At 39.2% G+C, this 17,282-nt stretch overlaps 1 protein-coding gene across 1 annotated transcript; it reads left to right on the top strand.

Annotated features, from left to right (window-relative positions):
- Positions 1–1,612: 1,612 nt before the first annotated feature.
- On the top strand, positions 1,613–7,804 carry LOC136678510 (galanin receptor type 1-like). The gene is made up of 3 exons (XM_066656557.1): positions 1,613–2,245; positions 3,193–3,258; positions 7,484–7,804. Exons 1-3 carry the CDS (start codon positions 1,613–1,615, stop codon positions 7,802–7,804), a joined length of 1,020 nt encoding a protein of 339 aa, XP_066512654.1.
- Positions 7,805–17,282: the final 9,478 nt, after the last annotated feature.

Here is a 17,282-nt window from a genome sequence, read left to right as displayed (position 1 = left end):
GGACGCGCGCACACAGAGACCCTGGATCACCACGGACGCGCGAGGACCGTTCCACACCACACAAACACACAAGCGGGAGTATGCTCGTGACTGAAAGTCACAAAAGGAGCGCGTGCGTCCAGCAGGAGGATGAAATGAGCAGCACGAGGTTGTGAACGGTTTTATTTATTTTTTTACGCGTAAACCGGACGCTTTCTGCTCCCTTGCTCTTTCTGAAACTGGTGCACGAGATTAAAGGTGCAGTTTGTGGGCTATAGAGGTGGGTAGTGACTATTTACAACTGACCCGAGTATGCATACACCACTAAATTAACAGTTAACAAACTCTGAGGATTTGTAAATGTTTTATTGTTATTAATGAGTAAAGGAACATATTTTAACTCAGTTCCATTTTATTTGGAATAACATTTAATCACATTCTGCTTTCACATTTTTACATCTCCATGATGGCAGCTGTTTCAGCTACTTTTCCTAGTACTACATCCTCAGTAGTTGTAGCTATTGAGCTGCTACCACTGTACTTTAAGGATGGCTATTTTGGAAAGACACATTTACTCATTTTGTCCTGAGTGAAGGGGTGTCCTGAGTGGAGCTTATTTTCCTTATTCATATACATTAAGGTTTACTAGACCAGCAGCTGAGTAGATGTTCTGCTCCATTTACAAATGCTTGAGCAGCTTAGCGTGGCCTCTTTATGGAACAGGTTTACAGACATGTTTCCGAGAGACTTCCTTTAACACAGACACAGAAACTAGACAGAACCTCCAGTCTGTGCTTAAATATCTTAATTTAAACCAGAGGAAACACACTCGTTTATATATTTCTGTTGGAAATATTTTCTTTTTATTATTATTATTTATTATCAGTTATTTAGCCTTCATTTTCCTTTGTGTTTTACCTGTTGATGGCTCAGTTGTTTCCATTATTCAGTGGCTTCTGCAACAAACAGTTAGTGAGAGGGTTTCAGTTCAGTTAGAGGGTGGGGCCCACACAGATAATTGCAGCATTAGTTAATCAAATAAATATGTCCCTCTGAGTGCTAATTTTGACGAGGAATTATGAGAAGTTAGTGGCAGGGCTATGTACTGATACTGTGTACGTTTTTGCTTAACAAGCTGCAGCCTTAGCAAATTAAAAGTGAATTTGAAGCACTTTGTTTTCAGAGGTTTGTCTTGAACTTGTACACCGTTATTTAATGGTGTCTTGGAGGAGAGTGGGGAGCATTTAGTGGGTGAGACTGCGTGCTGTTAACTGACAGGACTTTATGGAATTAATAATAAAAGCTGTGTGCATTAGAGGGCAGCCTACATGTGGTTAGAAGGTGTGGCTGTCAACAGCTAGTGGTCCAGCAGTGTGCAGTTAGCTTTTACCACAATGGACTCCATTGCTGTAAATGAGGCAGAAGCTTGATGGCTTGAGGGCGGGGCTTTGTGCAATTAAAGGGCGGGGCTACACACAGTTAGGGCGGGGTTACAAACAGCATCAGTAAACCCAGTGTTCATTTCAAACACATTGCTGGCACTTAGTGCAGTTTTATGAAAGTACGTTCTTCACACATTCATAGATCAGACCATAGATTGAGTCTTATTGTTGAGAACTAATCCCTGGTAATGATGAACTCTTCTGTAAATGAGTCTAATGCACCAGATGCTCAGCTGTCTCTGGAGATGGGCGCTGAGAATGTGGCAACGCTGTTGGTGTTTGCACTGATCTTCATGCTGGGTGTGCTGGGGAACGCGGTGGTGATCACAGTCCTAGCCCGGACCCGCCCGGGCCGAGCCCGGAGCACCACCAACATCTTCATCCTGAACTTGAGCGTGGCAGACCTGTCCTACTTGCTGTTCTGTGTGCCCTTCCAAGCCACTGTGTATGTGCTGCCCACCTGGGTCCTGGGTGGGTTTGCCTGCAAGTTTGTACACTACTTCTTCACTGTGTCCATGCTCGTCAGCATCTTTACCCTCTCTGCCATGTCTGTGGACCGTTACGTGGCTATCGTGCGAGCCAGGAGCTCCTCATCTGTCCGTGTGGCCCGGAACGCTGTTCTGGCAGTCCTCCTTATTTGGCTGCTGTCCCTCGCTATGGCCTCACCCGTTGCCTACCACCAGCGCATCATTGAGCGCGAGGACAATGCCACCTACTGCTGGGAGTACTGGCCACAGGCGCATCACAGAAAGGCGTACGTGGTGTGTACCTTCGTGTTTGGATACGTACTGCCGCTGCTGCTCATCTCCTTCTGTTATGCCAGGGTGAGTGCCACACAGATGGATATGTACCTTGCATGTTTCACATAAAATCAGTCTTTAATATGATATAGTTACATTTACATGCATCTCACATGCACCTGAAATCACCTATATGACACTGCCTCAGTGCCCATGAAAACATTTTAACATGACACAGCTGATGTATTAGTTTTGTGCATGAACTCAAGCTCAGTTTGAATGAACAATTTTGCATACCATCTTCACTAAGCACATGAAGAAGACTGGGTTGTAGCCCAATAAAACAATAGAATTCAGAGGCTCATGAGCCAATGTTTGTGCTTGTAGACAGAGTTTGACACTGAGCAAAGACTGCACTGTCTGCTTACTGATTTTCAGTGGTAGTATGATTTGATTTTGTCATGCGATTATGTGATTATTTTTATTCCAGTGTACCTATAAATATGAATATTGGATTGCCATTATGTTGATATTTTTAACTTAATTCAAATCAAACTTTTTCGCATTTCTAACTGTTTCATTCAAATTTACTTGCACTCGTCCCAGACTGATGTCAGCTCACAAAGATACACCAACAATGAAGCTGATGAATATCAAATTGGACGGAGAAAATTGCATGCTCTCAATTTACAATCAGATCTGGTGACCTTTGATGAAAGAGGGACAGTGTGTACACATTTCCAAATGGTGGCTCAAATGCAGTGCACAAAAAAAAGGAAAATAATAGGTGTCCACACACTGCTTAAGCAAATTTGCCTTAATTATTGTAAAACGTACCAGTTCCGACATATACTTGTGGGTATGTGTGTGTATCATGTAATGTGTGGTTTGCAGGGGTTTCTAAAAATAGTGGCCTCTGTGTGTGCGTGAATGTATGTATGTGTGTGTGTGTGTGTGTGTGTCAATGCAGAATTATCACATTATACAGGCTGTTTCAAGCTTAAACTGTGATATCTTTCCCTGTTTTGCAGGTCTTAAATCATTTGCGCAAAAAGCTCAAAAACATGTCAAAAAAATCTGAGGCTTCTAAAAGGAAGGTATGTCTCCAACCCAACAATCATGTCAAATGTGATTCATCTTTTAATTATTCAAAGAGAAATGCTCTTTGTTTATGGGTATTATAGCACTGCAAGCTGTCTGAAATCTGCAAATATGGCAGACATCTGTGGACACACTGTCCAATATATCAGCCAACATTGTTTTATGCAATGCACAGCATTAATAAAGATTTTTATTCCCAAACACTTATTTTGTTCACTGGGGAAGACTTTACACTAGGTGTTGGAACATGGCTCTGGTGATTTGATTGCACTGAGCCACATAATATTTAGTGGGGCTGATACTGTTACTGATGTTACATTATTAGTTCTGGGTCCTCTCAACATCAGCATCATCTCAAAGTTACAGCCCTCCATTGCTCCAGAGATCACATTTCCACCGAGCCTCATTGGGAATGCTGACCTTAGGCTCATGTACAGCTGCATGTAACTCTGCAGAAACAGGACCGTTGTAAACACTGTGTTAATGTGTATTTAATTAATGTGTATTTTCACAAATCCCACATTTACTCATGCTGCTAACCTGCTACATAGAATTTACAAACTGATTTATTACAGCTAATTTTCTACATATTGCCACCTGCTTTACCAGGGGAGAATATAAAAACATTTTTAGGAAGATTTAAAATACAGGAGATTTATGGAGAAAGTTAAACAGGAAGACAGCAGAAGAGAAGTGTAAAATAAGGGGAGAAAGGGAAATACTGGGAATAGCAGGAGAGTTGATACTGACAGACATGGAATTCAGCTGCTTCAAACTGCTTGCATTGTGGACACAGGGAGAAAAAAAATGTATGCAATGGTCTGGAATAACTGCCCATGACCTCACACACTTTTAAAAATACAGGTGCTACAAAGGGTTCTTGAGCGATGCCACAGAAGAACCACTTTTGATTCCATAATGAACCAGATTTGTCAACAAATTTTATATTGGTAAAGAACCTTTACATCAAGCAATGTATTTCTTTTAAATCATATAAAAATTGTTCTTCATGCTCACACATCTCTTAAACAAACATGGTTCTTCATGGAACCAACAGATATAAAAGAACACTTTGTAGCACCTTTAGTTTTAAAAGTGTAATTACACCATGCTGAATACAAAGCATTGACTAGAGGTGGATAAAGCCCACCAGTATATGGTTGTGGTTCAGTGGAACTGTGTTCTCTGAAGTGATGGAGCTCCATCCAATACATTCATCAGAACTGTTTGACATTTTAGTAGGTACTTAGTTATCACTGAAGGCCATTTTTAAAATAATGACTTCAGTAAGATATTATTCAACACTTTTCACTGAAACTGTGTCTAATTTTCTGGGCAGAATTCCATTTTAAGATATGATTTAACACTTTTATTGCCAACACAAGCCGTTTTTGGCTTGGCATTTGATTAAATCACAAGTGATTCAACAATTAACCTGGGCACAGTTTGCTTGGGATTAGTACAATTAGATTTAACCCATTATTGGGAGCATGTTCCAGGATTTATTTTAATAACAATTCAGCTAGAGATGATTGGACACTTGATTTTGGCTGTGTTTATCAGCTCCATCAGCAGTTTAGCTCTGTGTAAAATCTCAATGAAAAAAGAAGGGATTTTAATTAATATATAAGGAATACATAAAAATGCACAAAAGAGCCAAATAACTTACAAGGTTTCAGAAGGATGTGTTTGTAAGAATGTGTAAACAATAGTTGCTGAGCTTCTGTGGAATTTATAATGTGTCAAACAAAATCCTGCAGCAAAAACACTTACCTAAGCGTTAATGTTCTGAAAGACACACACACACACACACACACACATGCACACACACACACACACACACACACACACACATACACACACACACACACACACACACAAATCCCCAAATCCCTCTAACACAGAGGAACTGTGTTGACTTGGCTTGAGTGACAGAGCTCCTACAAATACTTTTTGGACTGCAGCTGGAGTGATGTTTCTTATAAAGATCTAATTATCCAACATCAGCACCTGACCTCACTAATTTTTGTGGCTGAATGCCAAAAAATCCTTGCAGCAATATTCCTATTGTAAAGCCTTAAAGACTTCATAGAAGAGTAGACTCTTAGTGTAGTAAAAATGAACAAACTCCTGATAAGTGCTTATTATTATTATTATTATTATTATTATTATTAAGCATTATTGAATGCTGAGAGAGAGAGAGAGAGAGAGATCTTAAACTCCTGCCTTTTTATCCTTCTATTATCATAACTGAAACCATGCTTGAGTTTTCTCTCTCTCTTATTAAGTGAAATCATCTTAAATATAGTCAATATATTTATCATAATTAGATTTCTGAGTGATTACTATGACTATTAAATCTGTTCCTAGAGAAAAAGTATTACTTCACTGGCAGACAATCATTCACATTATGCCATAGTTGTGTTTAGTTGAGTTTGGTGTAGTTGAGTTGTGTGGCTGTGTGTAGTTGTGTGTAGTTGAGTGGTGTGGCAGTGTGTAGTTGAGTTGTGTATAGTTGAGTTATGTGGCTGTGTGTAGTTGAGTTGTGTATAGTTGAGTTATGTGGCTGTGTGTAGTTGTGTTGTGTGGCAGTGTGTAGTTGAGTTGTGTATTTGAGTTGTGTGTAGTTGAGTTTTGTGGCTGTGTGTAGTTGAGTGGTGTGTAGTTTAGCTGTGTGTAGTTGAGTTGTGTAGCTGTGTGTAGTTGAGTGGTGTGTAGTTTAGCTGTGTGTAGTTGAGTGGTCTGTAGTTTAGCTGTGTGCAGCTGAGTTGTGTGGCTGTGTGTAGTTGAGTGGTCTGTAGTTTAGCTGTGTGCAGCTGAGTTGTGTGGCTGTGTGTAGTTGAGTGGTCTGTAGTTTAGCTGTGTGTAGTTGAGTTGTGTGGCTGTGTGTAGTTGAGTGGTCTGTAGTTTAGCTGTGTGTAGTGGAGTTGTGTGGCTGTGTGTAGTTGAAGCCAGTCATGAGCTGATGTTCACAGCTGATTTGAACAGGTTTGTTCTCAGTGGAGTTCCGTTTTTTATTGTGTACTCTTCTATTTTTTTCTCATCCACTTCACCACACTTACCCCAGTCCCTCATTAATCACACAGAGAACAGTCTCTTTGCCTTGAGCATAGTTCAGCTCAGCTCAGCCTCATGTCATTTGAACTAAATCAATCCAGTTAAAACCTCCAAGACAAACACAGAGTCCTCACGCTCGTTATCACTCACTCTTACGACCTGTTAAAGCAGCTGAAATCCAATTTACACATTTCCAATTGTAGTCCATCACCCATTTTTTCAGCTCTCTTAAACATCTGTTCTACAAATGAAGGGTATTAATCAAGAGTTTGCTCCTCTTTGCTGCAGTAACAGTATCTAACCTTCTGGGAAGGCTTTACAACAGATGTTATATTGCTGTGAACATTTCTGTGAAGGTTTAATGGTGTTCAGACTTCACAGGCACATTAGTGAAGTCAGTTACTGATGTTGGATGATTAGTTATGGCACTCTAAATCCCAAGGTGCTCCATCAGTCCAGCGAACATAGTTCTACTGGTCCACAGCTCAAAATGGAGATCTTTTTATCTCTTTAGCCCATGCTTGGCATTGAACTTAGTGACTATAAGCTCAGGAAAAATGCTTAGAGTATGTATTAGATTATATTAGTTTATATATGGTCTTGTCTTACTACAAAGAATTATGGGTATAAAGGGGTATATATGAATTGGGACAAGACCAATTCATATTCCGCATTGATTACAACAGCACAACAAACACTATAACCATGACACTAGACCATGAGTTGATCGGTTAATTTAAGCTGCACCTATATACAGACTTGTTATAATCCTTATAATAAGGTGTTGCCAATAGAATTGGATGCAATTGCACATGAGCCTAATTCACCATGCAAACTGTCTGCAAGTGTGTGTGTGAGAGAAATATATTCCCCTTGCATTTGACAATTCTTTTCTCTAAAGTGAAGAAGCTCCACCAAGTGTCTTCTGGATCCAGAACTAATCATAAAATCAAGAACTCATCTAACTAATGCTCTCGTGGCTGCCATCAAATCCACAAAATACTGTTCCAACATATCGTCTAAAGCCTTTTCAGCCATGATGAAGCAGTTACTGCAAGATAGAGGAACAAACTCACAATAAATACCATTCATATCAGAATGATTTGTGATAAGGTGTGCGTACAGTGCATTTCTCTAACTGTGTCCCACCATGTTTTCCCACAGACAGCTCAGACAGTATTGGTGGTGGTGGTGGTGTTCTGTCTCTCCTGGCTCCCTCACCATGTGGTTCATCTCTGGGTGGAGTTCGGTTCTTTCCCTTTAAACCAAGCCTCGTTTATTTTTCGGGTGGTGGCCCACTGCCTCGCCTACAGCAATTCCTCCGTCAATCCCATCATTTATGCCTTCCTGTCTGAGAACTTTCGGAAGGCCTACAAGCAGGTGTTCAAGTGCCAGATAAGCAACAGCGACTCACCGCTTAATGACATCAAAGAGGTGCGCAGTAAAGCCGAGACCCCACCCTCCACTAACTGCACTAATGTCTGACTTATTTCTGGAAGAATAGGACACGAATAAACCTGGAGATTAAACTGAAATAATCCCAAGACTGAATCATGATGCTACTGTCTTTTCCCCCAAAAAACATGTCCTTCTTTTTATTTCATTTTATTTGGGATTTTTAAAAGATTATATTGTGGTTATTATAAAAAAATAAATGCACTTACACAATTTTCACAATCTTCCCAAGACATTCCATCACAAAGCAACTTGAGGGGAAATCACACTATTATTACAGATTTCTATGTTCATGAATGTAGTTGTAAATCAAGTCAGAATGATCTACAATGATTTGGATGGTATAAGAATCATGGCTCACAGACATAAGCAGTAATCGGAAACAGTTGATTTTGACAGTTCTTCTGAGTTTCTGTAAGAACCCTCTGAAAAAAAAGATCTTTTAAAGGTATAAATTGCTTCAAATGTCTAGTTACTGAAAGCAGTTCTGACACCACAGAGTGCCACTGGAATGCAGCATTTAGCTTTACACCTGACTCTGAATGTCTGTGATTAGATCTGTTCTTAAATTTGGAAGAATATTTAAAAATTTGGTATAACTCCTCTTTGTAATGTAATATTTGTGAGAAATTTTAAATATAGTTTATTCCTCTTTAATTATTGCAGTAAACCTGGATAAAACCCTACATATAACCGCTGTCCAATTAAAAACACGCATGTCCATTTTTGTGAATTTTTAATTTACTACATCATTTGAACACAGCAGCTGTCATAATGAATGGGCCAATAGAAATGCTCCAAAATTACTTGTAATGAAATCGTTTTACATAGACTCCCATTGAAAGTTAAGATGGATTCTCCCTTGCTATTTTGGGAGATACAGGTTTTTAATTGGACAGCAACGATATATTCGAGATGTAATGCACTAGAGCAAGGTCTGGAAGCCCCTCCATAAACATTTGAACATATGTTTGCACTTTTTGTAGCTTTTTTTGTGTGTTTGTGTTTGTGTGTGTGTGTGTGTGTGTGTGTGGTTGTAAAATGTAAATTGCATTCAAATTTGTCACTTACTGCATGTTGTCTCTGTAGGACACAAAACCTCTCAATTTTTGATGTATCAAATTGAAATCAGCAGTTACATTGTTTTGAAATGTTATGAGAAATAGATCAATAAAAAATGTCCCAAAAGAATTAACTTGGAATAAAATCTTTTACTATAACCTCCCACGGAAAGCTGAGGTTTGGAGGTTTTGCCCCAGTGACAATGTGTATTTATTTGAATGCAGATGACACTGTGCATGACTGGTGTTTTTTGTGCCTTATTTATTTATGACAGGTTTCATTAGAGGAAAATTATAAAGACATGCTAATTATGTGCCTGATTAAAACATGTTCATTGAGCCACTGTATTTACAGATAAGCTGCTTTATTATTTTATTTTGTTGTATTTTTTTTCATTATGATTTAATTTTGCTGGCTACAGACTGCCTTTCCTTTGTTATGAAGACAAATAACTTTTGATTTTTTTTTTACTTAAAAAAATTACATCTTGTGAAGTAAAATATCTTTTGATAGTCCATAAAAATAATTATTTTTCTGAGATTGTTATAAGAATATGAGATTATTTCCTGTTACTAAACTTTTGTTTTAGACCTTTTTTGTTTGTTTGTTTGTTTGTTTCTGTTTTTTTTTTTTTTTTTTTTTTGTATTTTTTTCTTTTTTTTTTTTTTTTGCTTTATTTGCTTTTTTTGTTTTTTAAGTGCTTTAAGATTTATCCAGTGGGAAAGTGTGCTATTCCATTTGGAGATGGTTTGACTAATACGTTTCTGAATAAAGTCACTTAAACCAGTGCAACAATGGTCTAAATAGGCAAAATAACCATGACCTTAAATCTAACATTAACTCACACACACATAAGACTAAACCTAAACCTAAACCTTAACCTAAGCCTAAATCTAGGCTTGAAAAAGTTGTAATCCACTGGATTTTCTTTTGCCATCCTTCTGTATAAAGTTTACTTCTTTTTTTTTAAGTTTCTTATTAAGTTTCTTAATATTTCACTGGGTACACAACAGAGAGCTTGTGTGGATTTTGTGAAACAGTCCCAGGATCTCACATGATCTCAGTTAAAGTTCATAAAAGAAGAAAAGTTGTCTTGGCAGAAATGTTACAAATATTTATACTGGTTATTTTAACTAATTTGTGGAGATATTGTTGTTCAGTTCCTCACCCAGGCAGGCAAACATACCAGCGATGGTAGAGTTGATCCTACTGTCTACTGTCTGCTGGTTCCACAACCACAGATTCAATGTCATTTAAAAAAAATACAAAAAGGGGAATAAAAAAACTTGAATTTGTGGCCCACAAAAATAATTTGGAATCCTGGCTGCCTCCCGCAATTTCGCACATTTTTTCACTCTTTGTGTTGTGCGCACCATTTCCGTAGCATCTCCATGGTATTAGGGATTTTAAGTAATCTACAGATGATTTACACTTTACAGGAGCATGTGTGGGACTTGAGCATCTGTATATTTCGGTATCTGAAGGGGGTCCTGGAAACGATTCCCTGTGGATACAGAGGGATAACTGTATATGCAATGCATATCCCATAGTCATTTGGCAGCACATTACAAAAATAAAAGTCCCCCTTTCAAGATCCCTAATGTTCCCTACACATACCGTTGAAAATGTCTTTGCTTAGGAATTAGAATAAATGAATTTCAGCTGTGTAAAAAATAATAAATAGAACATTGTTTGTTGATATATGTATTTATCTCAATTAAGTGTTTAACCCTTTCTGCAGTGGCCTGAGAAACATTTCTGCTGTTTCATCTATGTTTCGTTGTAAATTAAGTGTCACTGGTGTTGTGCATGTATCTGATATGTAATGAATGTGGTGTAACAAAGCAGAACATTATTATTATTCAGATTTAACAAAACAGGTATAAGCGCTTACTAATTTAACTCTTGCACTCACTCAGAAAATAAAAACACAGACCTTCCAATAGTACAGAAAGCTTTGTGCATCATTTCTACTGTGATGAGAGATCTGGTCGCACACACAAAACTCTAATTCTACTCTGATTTATTTCACTGTTTGAACGTGGCTTTTCTATCAGCATTTTTAATCCAGATGAAAAAGCAAATTGTTCCAGAAAGAGGTTATTATTGGTGATTGTAGCAACCCAAAATTTTCATGTTGGTACCACTTTTTATTCTATAAACAACAAATATTGGAGATTAGCTGTTTCATTTTTACGTTTCACCACAAAACATGATCTCTTATGAATGAGTTCTAATTGATTCTACTTGATGAATGTAGTACGTCTCATATATAAATTTAAATAATTTATCATTTGGGTTATTTTGAGCATGTGGGTTTTTATTGAACTCCAAGTGGTGAAGAAAGTGTAATTTAGAAACCCATTAAGTCAGCATTCACAACATTGAGCAGTTATGAAACCGTAAGTGAAAGATAATGAAGCATGAAATTAGTGGACACACTATATGATATATATATTTAAATATGGCATTAATACAAAAATGAATGGATGACACTTTTTAGAGATCTCAGCTCCAACTTAACTCGGAGCAAAGCTCTCATCAAAGAACCCTAAATGTCATCTATAACGTAGTTATGCTAACAAACTAGGACTAGATTAGACCCAGAGCCTATTAACCTTTTAATGCTGAGGTTATATTACTCTGTATTTATATTATAGAACTGTCCTTGAACATCCCCTGCACTGAGAATGTGGTTTCTAAGTCCTCCTTTTCGGGTTATTATGATGTAAACTGATATTTATAATTGAGTCATCTCGCTCTGTGGACCAGACCATGGCTCAATTCATTCACACTTTGACCAATTGCTGAAAGAATGGAGATCCCATCAGGGTTTTGTGATCAGAGAACACAGGCAAGTATTTCTAAAGTGTGCTGTAATCAATCACACAATGACAAACACACTTTCCAAGAACGAGTGTTTTCTCCTGGGGTCAAAAATCTTTGCCTCTGATTTTCAGTCTCAGTCCAGAGTCTCAGTCCAATGAATGTCCATGAGTTGCTGTGTTTACCTCAGTTCACAAAGGGCCTAATAATGATCTGAATGAATAAAGAGTAAAACAGGATTGATCCAACAATTTAAAAGGATGGACACAGTGGTACGGTGGTGCAGCAGGTTGTGTCTCTGTCACAGCTGCAGGGACCTGGAGGGTTTGAATATGATATTCAGCCATGAGGGCTTCAGAGGTCAAATACTGATGTAGAAAAGTTAGCTGTGGATCACAAACACCGCTCCAACTCATCCCAAAGGTACTGGGTGGAGCTCTAGCACTCCAGAGAACACAACCCAACAATGGGGGACTTACCCGCTCTAGCTGGCTGTAGACGATGGGCTGATTTAGGCCCCAGAGCATCCCATTGGTCAAAAGGTAATAATAATATTTAACCAGGAAGAAATAGTTCATATACATTTATAGAATACAAATGTATATGACCCACAAGGATTTAAAGCTACTACTCTGTAGAAATGAAAGGGAAAGAGATGTAGAATTTATGAAACAAAAGCTTTTCTTCTAAAGGAGATTATCGAAGCCCGAGAGGCTTGAGGCCTGGGCGCAGAGCTGATTTTCTGATGGAGTTGAGAAAGCTGTAAGAGCTGTGGAAAGTGGAACATACTTTAGAGTCCAGTCCTCTGTTTAAATTTTCCCTGAGCAACTGAACCCTGGGTTCAAGCTCTCAGTTCAACCCAGAGAGAGGTGAACTGTTTGTCTTCACCTCTATTTCTCTCTGCAGTAATGCTGTAAGCAGGGCTCAGGAGAACGCCTAGAGGATCAGGTCATGTGGGAGTCACCATAGAGTTGTCTGGAAGACATCTGGCAGGTGTCTGGAAGAGAGGAAGGGAATGTGACTTGGATGGAAGTTGCTCTTGAGTCAGTGCTGTCATAAAGCTTATAAAGTTATACAGATTTTTAATGAGGTTAATTCACAACAGGAAGGTCACTTGTTCGATCCCCACGACCAGCAGGGGAACAGGGGGCAGTGTTAGTGTTAGTGAAGGAACAGCACTGTCCTCCTCTTCAATCCATGGTTAAAGTGTCCTTAAGTAAAGCACTGAACCCCCGACTGCTTCCCAAAATGGCTGCCTGCTGATTTTGGTGTATGTTCACTGCCCCTAGTGCATTAGTGTGTGTGTGTGTGTGTGTGTTCACCGCCATGAATGGGTTAAATGAGGAAGACACACTTGACCAGTAATTGCACATCTGACTTTTTTTTTAAATGACTTTAAACTACAACTAAGAAGAGTCAATACTGCACTTTAGAAATGAGAGGGTGAGAGATGCCCTGGTAATGAACTTGATCAAAATTGAAGGACATCTTTAAAGTCCCAGGCCGGGGCTCTGTCCTGATGATCTGATTTATGAATTAATAAAGAGCTGCCTGGGATTCATGTGGGAGGGGTCTGGGTGTGGACTGGGAGTCATCTGGGAGAAAGGAACAGAATGTGAAGTGGATGGATATCACTCTTGATTCAGTCATGGATTTGTGAAGGCTAGAAAGTTATAAAAGCTTTTAATAAAAGAGTGTGTTCTCTCTCCATTGAACTCAGCAGCCACTAGGAAAACAAAAGCAAATGAGAAGACAGAACCTGGAAATTATTCAGCTCACCTTGTGGATACGTTAATGTCCAAACGGGGATCCTGAGAAAAGAACAGGTTTCAAAATGGGTTGTTTTCAGGATTTTTACTGAATACAATGTAAAAGTAATAAAGCTGAATATGCTGATATCATTTCCTGTGACTGATGCTCATTCGCTGATGAAAATGCCTCATCTAAATAAATAGATTTATATTTTCTTTGCATCTATTTGCTGCCACTTCATGGTCATCTCATCTCATTTTTTTACTGCGGTTATTTTAGGTCAAGACCTGTGTAAATGTTTCTTTCTCTTTAGCATTGCATAGATTTCCAAAGAGCTCCCAAGGTAGGAATGAATACACCCTGGACATCATCATTGAGCATAACCTCCCCACTCAGTCACACACACACATCCACAAAAGTAACAATTTACTAATCCATGCACCAACATTTGTTTTTGGACTGTGGGAGGAGACTGGAGAACCCGGAGGAAACCCACACAGACACATGGAGTACATACCAAACGCCTCACAGGAAGTGAAACCAGCTGGGGATTAAACCCCCAATCTAAGGAGCCTGGAGCTGTGCGACAGCAACAGTAACCTCAACCCACACCTCAAACTACATTCACAATATTTTTTGAGACTTGCTTTTCAAAATCAAACAATCAACTCCAAATCAAACACTGCTGTCAGATGACGCAGAAAGCCAGCCACAGCATAAACAATTCACAGTGTCAGTTATTTATTCTTTATGAGAGTGAACCCACCTTCATCCAAATAGATTCAGCCATGCTCTCGCCATGAATCCCATTTCAGAAAATACACCAGTATTAATTTTTGAGGTCAGGGCAGACATCATATCTCTGTCTGCATGTGCTGCTTTACCTACAGTACAGAACATATGCTAAAGTAGTATATAGCGTATCTTTATTGAACGTCTAAAATTACTTGTAGCTACTTCCTTCTTTCTGAATAATGCTCAGATGGTATTTGAAAGGCTTGTTCCATCTCTCTGCGTGTCACAGGATAACATCAGTTCTGCTAAGACTCCCTTCCCTCTAATACATTTTACCCTGTATTCTGTTTAAAGTATTGTTTGACCAATGCACTGAGCCCTCCTCTTTTATACTTTTACTGTACAGTACAGTAACTTTCAGGTACTAGGGCTGATGACTGATTAAAAACAGTAATTAACTAATGAATTATATAATTTTCTGAGATTAATTGCCATAAATCTCATTGTCCCTTTGTCCCGTTGATGCTTTTAATAATGAATTATTAAATTTAATATAAAGTATCAAAGGCCGTCACAGCAGAGCAGCAGGTAGTGTCTCTGTCACAGCTCCAGGGTCCTGCTCCGGTTGACTTTCTGTGAGGACTGTGTTGTGTTCTCCCTGTGTCTGTGTGGATTTCCTCCGGGTGACTCTCTGCGAGGAGTGTGGTGTGTTCTCCCTGTGTCTGCGTGGGTTTCCTCCGGGTGACTGTCTGTGAGGAGTGTGGTGTGTTCTCCCTGTGTCTGTGTGGATTTCCTCCGGGTGACTGTCTGTGAGGAGTGTGGTTTGTTCTCCCTGTGTCTGTGTGGGTTTCCTCTGGGTGACTGTCTGTGAGGAGTGTGGTGTGTTCTCCCTGTGTCTGTGTGGGTTTCCTCCAGGTGACTGTCTGTGAGGACTGTGGTGTGTTCTCCCTGTGTCTGCATGGGTTTCCTCTGGGGGACTGTCTGTGAGGAGTGTGGTGTGTTCTCCCTGTGTCTGCATGGGTTTCCTACAGGTGCTCCGGTCTCCTCCCACACTCCAAAAACACATGTTGGTAGGTGGATTGGAGACTCAAAAGTGTCTGTAGGTGTGAGTAAATGTGTGAGTGTGAGTGAATGTGTGAGTGTGTATCACTCTGCGAAGGACTAGCGCCCCCACAGCCATTGGAAGGGGAATAAATGTAGTGTACAGTGTGATATTTGGTCTCAACAGAAGAAATGCTATGTATAAATCGCTAGATAAAACCACAAATATGTCCCTAGGCTCCATACAAGGAGTGAATTGTGGGAGTTATGTGAGTGTTCACAAACCTTTGGACGTATAGTGTAGTTTACATCGAAGCCAAAAGCCTGTGGTCTTATTTTTTCAGTAGGTCTCATGGACACCAAACCAAAGCAAATGTTTTTACTGTTACTTTTTAGGGACCTACTAGATAATATTTTATTTCAGTGCTTCCTGTGTGCTGCTAAAGGGTTTGATTCAGAGCTCTAGGCAAATCCTGAAATGTTTTCTATAAATCTGGTAAATTCTGTTAAATGGAGAGTTAACAGCTGCTGGAGTGTTAAGTTTAATGTCAGAACTTCTTCACTGTTTTCCTTTGAATCCATCCTTCTTTCCTTTATGTCATTTTTTGGAGACGTGTTTCTTGTTCGTGGTCTAAAATAGCTGTCACTCCTGGCAGGTCATTACAGAAAGAGAAAGAGAGAGAGAAAGAGAGAGAGAGAGAGAGAGAGAGAGAGAGAGAGAGAGAGAGAGAGAGAGAGAGAGAGGTGAAGAAGGTGAGATGAAGATATAGAGATTGAAATAATTAAAGAGCATAAAGGCAGGGGACAGATCAGTTATCAAACATTTATATTTCAATGACACAGTGGGATATAATATTAAAGGTGTGAGAGGTAAAGGAGAGGAGAGCACTGAGCTGGTGGTGAGTGTGATCTCAAAGCTGAGGGTCACAGTGATCGCAGCTCAAACCTGCAGCTGAAAGAGCAATTACTTCAACAATACACTGTTCCCAGAAACGTGTTTATGACCAGGACCTGTTCCCATCTCAACACCCCACACCCCTCCCTCTCCCTCTGAAAATACAGCTGTATTCTGCTGTTTCTGCTCATTTCACCAATGTTTGAGCAGCTCGTGGTGGCTATTTTTGCATCTTTCCCTTACCTCTTGCAGGAGATCAGCTGAGAATAACACCACGGCAGTTACAGGTGATGTTTTCTCAGTGTCCAATTACCACCAAGTTGAACTTTTCATCTGAATTCCATTTTTGTCCCCAGCTTCGAGGTGAAACACTGGAAGGGAGTTTCACACTGAGCTGTCTCTCACAATCCAAAAGAAAATAACTGTCTTTGTTTCTGACCCTTTTTAAGGTCAGACATTTTTAGTCATCTATCAATATCAGGTTAGAACTGCAAAATTTTTCTCTGAATTGAATAGAGGTAATTGGAATTTTTTCCACTTTTCACTTTTCAGAATGGATGTAATTGGTTAACAGACAGAAGGCTTGGATAAATGTGGTTTTCCTGCTGACTGCTGTAAATGTCTCTGGAAGAAATAATTGTGTCTCTAGAAGAAATATTTTTCTTTTTTCATTGTAGAATTTGGTGAAAGTTTTTTTTTTTTTTTTTTAATCTCAGTATTTTTCATTACTAGATTGGCAGATAATGTAACTGCCTCTGAGGAAGCTGCAGAATGTTATCTTCTGAATGTTATGCTTCTGATGCAGATTCTGAAGAAGATCTTTACTGCACATTTCTATTATGATTGTTGCCTCTGTAGGACCTACAGAATGTTATACAATAATGCTCTGCCTCCTCTAAGGCAGAGGCTTAGGCAAAGTTGAGTAGCAGTATTATACATCAATCTGCAGATTTTTCAGTGGCAGCAATAAGAAATCAAGGCTGCAACATGTACCCCTTTAGAATCTGCCTCAGTGGCAGCAGAGCATTTTAACATTCTGCAGGTTCCTCAGAGGCACTGAGTTACATTATCCCCCATTCAAGCAAAACAAAATACTGAAGGACTAGCAGATGACCAACACAAAATGTGCAGAAACATACGAGCTACTGTCACCAACTTTAATTCACAAGGTGGACCAATGAAGTAGGTGTTTCTAAC

Source organism: Hoplias malabaricus, chromosome Y (assembly GCF_029633855.1).
Source record: "Hoplias malabaricus isolate fHopMal1 chromosome Y, fHopMal1.hap1, whole genome shotgun sequence".
Classification (NCBI taxonomy): domain Eukaryota; kingdom Metazoa; phylum Chordata; class Actinopteri; order Characiformes; family Erythrinidae; genus Hoplias; species Hoplias malabaricus.
The sequence above is the reverse complement of the archived record's forward strand: the minus strand, read 5'-3'. Positions and strand labels throughout refer to the sequence as shown.

Bases quoted from the DNA above. Each gene is read 5' to 3' on its own strand.
- LOC136678510 (XM_066656557.1), top strand. From the start codon at position 1,613: ATGAACTCTTCTGTAAATGAGTCTAATGCACCAGATGCTCAGCTGTCT. The intron at 2,246-3,192 runs GTGAGTGCCACA...CCTGTTTTGCAG, and splicing joins TCTCCTTCTGTTATGCCAGG to GTCTTAAATCATTTGCGCAA. The intron at 3,259-7,483 runs GTATGTCTCCAA...GTTTTCCCACAG, and splicing joins CTGAGGCTTCTAAAAGGAAG to ACAGCTCAGACAGTATTGGT.